Below are 3,199 nucleotides of genomic sequence, written 5' to 3' on the forward strand. Positions count from 1 at the left end.
TCATGGGACCGTATTATACGGACATGTATGTACAAAAACTACCAAAACCAGATGAGCTTCTTAGTGCACCTAAGGATGATTTTGACAAAATAGATAAGTGTGTGGCTGAACAAATTTTTCTTAGCCTTAACAACTCAGTGTGGGAGAGTAATGGGGCGTCGCCCAAATGTAGATTATGGGAGACAGAGGTCGCCGTCATGTCCACTTGGCGATATGACTGCACAGAATTACATAGACAAAAAACGGTTAAAATCTTGCTCCAAGCTTGGCATGAATATCATCACCGAGATGACTCTAGAACATGGTGGGGGTTTCAGGAAGAAGAAATTAGAGAATGGATCAGCCTTCACCTTCATTAAAGCTGGTTGTCTGTTACTTCATCATTTGGACACCAGGTTTATCGACAATACACATATACTAAAATAAACTACTACTTACTACTTGTACTACTACTACTTTGCGTTTTTTCACTTATCGTGAAGCCTCAGGATACGGCCCCCCCGCGATAAACGAGAGATTACAGTATTCCATTAAGACTGTATAAAATATTGTTTTCAAAGTTGAACCAAAAGGCTAACTGGTCTGAAAGGTGGTGGGTGATATACTGCTCATCCTTTTAAGGAATTTTAAGGTTTAATATAAATTCAGAATGAGTTGGCTGTAAGTCTGGATTGTTTCTGGGCTGAATAATTCATGATTTGATCTTTTATTTTTATTTTTTTCTTTGTACATTTCCCTGAGATGACTTTTGTGGTGAAATGGTGCTGTACAAAAAATGGAATCAAACTAAAATAATCTTGTTTAAAAAGATCAGAGTACTGATCTGCATGCTGTTGGTTTTGTCCACTAACAGGTGGCTCAACGTGTCCACACCCTGACTCAGCTCCTGTACAGTTTGGAGGTAAGAGCAGCAGCACTCAGTGAACAACCAGCAGAAGTTTTTAAGCGTTCTCCCAGCACTTATCTATGTTTAGTCACCAAACAAACATTGACTGTGCTCAGAATGAGCAGATGCACTCTCTGAGCGGAGGTGCAGGCCTGCGAGCTCCGACTTCAGTGAACACAGAAACCTAGCTGTTTGAAGACAAACGCAGCGAGCTGCAGGAGCCCTTCCATACTGATCCTTGTTTCTGCTCACAGACATACGAGGATCTTCTGTGTTTTTATTCTCTTTGGCATAAAATCCAAATATGTGGAGAGGGCATGTGTGTATGAATTTGCATTTGGTGTGTGAGTGTGTGTGGATTTGGGGTTTTGATCATTGCGATTTTCATATTCAAAGTTTTGTATTCCTTTTGCATTTGGAACCACAAACCTCAGTTCTTTGAGTAAGGAGAATGCTGCAGCCAGATAAACAAACGACACACAAGTAGGTCGGCTGTTGAACCTGGTCCTTATTTCCATCACATTTTGCCTTTCAAATGACTTCCTGTATGTGAGCAGGGTGTGGGGAACATGGTGAACATTACACCTGCTGAGGGCCAACAGTAGGTGGAAATGTTTTAGCCTGTTTGTGTTTCTGTGTGTTTTTGTCTTTCTTTTAGCCAAAATAACTAATGTACCAGACAATTTAATTTAAACTTCCCAAAAGTTATTAATGGAACATTATTAACAACTTTTAACATTTTATGGCATCTCTATCCCACCACAGCTAATTGACCTTAAAGAATAAACAGTTTTGCAGATAGTGAGCTACTTTTTTTTTTTTTTGGTACTAGAGAGTCAATCCCAAAACCTGCTCTGAGCGCTATACGTTGTTTTCATTCAACCTTTATTTATACAGGTTAGTCCCATTGAGCCTCAGTGACTCATTTAACAAAGAGTGATGACAACAATAGACAATCATAAAGGATGCATACAAATTTAGATTTTTTTTTTGTGCAAGATCTTTGCATAAAACTAGCGTTAACTATTGTTGTTCGTCTGTTTGACTGTTAGCAAAATATCTCAGGAACCACAGGGCAGATTTGAATAAAACTCATAAAGTAACCATCAGATATACATCTGCAACTGATTAACTCTTCTGAGTCAGTCCATTTCAAGATGGCTGCTAAACCTATTTTATAAACACTAAAAGGGCTCAGACAGTTTTTCAAATATTCAGGAAATTCAGTGGTAGTAGCAGAGGTTAACTTACCACAGAAACTTTGAGTGCTAACAAATTGCAATGTTGCATGAAATCTTGCACAACGTTATTTTCAAGTATATTTATTTTCCAAAGCAGGCAAAATTCATCATTTCTTAACATTTAACATTTCATTTAACTCTGGAATGTGAGTTCAAAAAGCATTCAATACAAAAACAACTGGACTTTTGAACTATTGAACGCTTTTTGAATTCATCATGTCCTGGATGACTGAGAATCTTCACCAGCATCTGGAATGTGAGGCAGCAGGTGATATGCATTTCTTCCAGAGATGCTAGGCCTTTAATTGAAACCTGTTTTGTGGCTCCTTTTCTCTGCCAGGCTGCTGTATCCATCCAGGACACTTGCTACGAAGTCCAGCGGCTCCTTCTCCAAGAGAGTGGGCGTCCCTCGTCCCGTGCCCAGTATCTGCACCTTCCAAGACTTCGGGGCACCACCCTGCTGGAGCAGGAGAAGCAGCGGAACCTGGAGAAGCAGAAGGAGGAAGTGGCATCAGCTCGCCGGCTCCAGGAGCAGCTGCGTCAGGAGAAAGAGCGATGGGAGCGTGAGTGCCAGGCGAAGAGGAGCCAGCAAGAGGAGCAGGAGAGCAGGCTGGAAAAACAAGAGAAGCAGTGCCAGATGGCTGCGGAGAAGCTGAGGCGGGAGAGGGAGGAGCTGGACGAGCAACTAGAGGAGTACCAACAAAGTCTGGAGCGGCTTCGGGAAGGCCAGAGGAGTGTGGAGAGGGAGCGTGAGCATCTGGAGAACCAGCACAAGCTGCTCCAGATGTGGAAGCACGAGCGACAGAGCAGCCTGCCAGCTGTGATTCCTCACATGGTCATCCCTCTGGATAGACAGCAGGTAACAGGTGAAAACACCTTCAACCAGCAGACGATGAGTCGTGTCAGCATGTGCACTGATCCTGCCACACAAACCACCGACCTTGAGAGGTGTGTGACAGAGCACCGGTTGTAGAGTATTTTTAGAAGAAACTCATTAATGAGGAGCTTTTCTCAGACAGTTATAATCCGGAGCTACGCTGCTGCCTTGCTCATTTTCACAGAGCAGCTCCAT

At 42.5% G+C, this 3,199-nt stretch overlaps 1 protein-coding gene across 1 annotated transcript in view; it reads left to right on the forward strand.

Annotated features, from left to right (window-relative positions):
• Positions 1-2,986, forward strand: part of arhgef28a (Rho guanine nucleotide exchange factor (GEF) 28a) — a gene marked incomplete at its 3' end in the record, with an annotated part of 35,996 nt that extends 33,010 nt beyond the window's left edge. The window contains 2 exon segments of the mRNA XM_037692536.1: positions 854-901; positions 2,468-2,986. Coding sequence (XP_037548464.1) covers positions 854-901; positions 2,468-2,986 — 567 coding nt within the window.
• Positions 2,987-3,199: the final 213 nt, after the last annotated feature.

This window comes from Nematolebias whitei, chromosome 18 (assembly GCF_014905685.2).
Source record: "Nematolebias whitei isolate Nwh7 chromosome 18, NemWhi1, whole genome shotgun sequence".
Classification (NCBI taxonomy): Eukaryota; Metazoa; Chordata; class Actinopteri; order Cyprinodontiformes; family Rivulidae; genus Nematolebias; species Nematolebias whitei.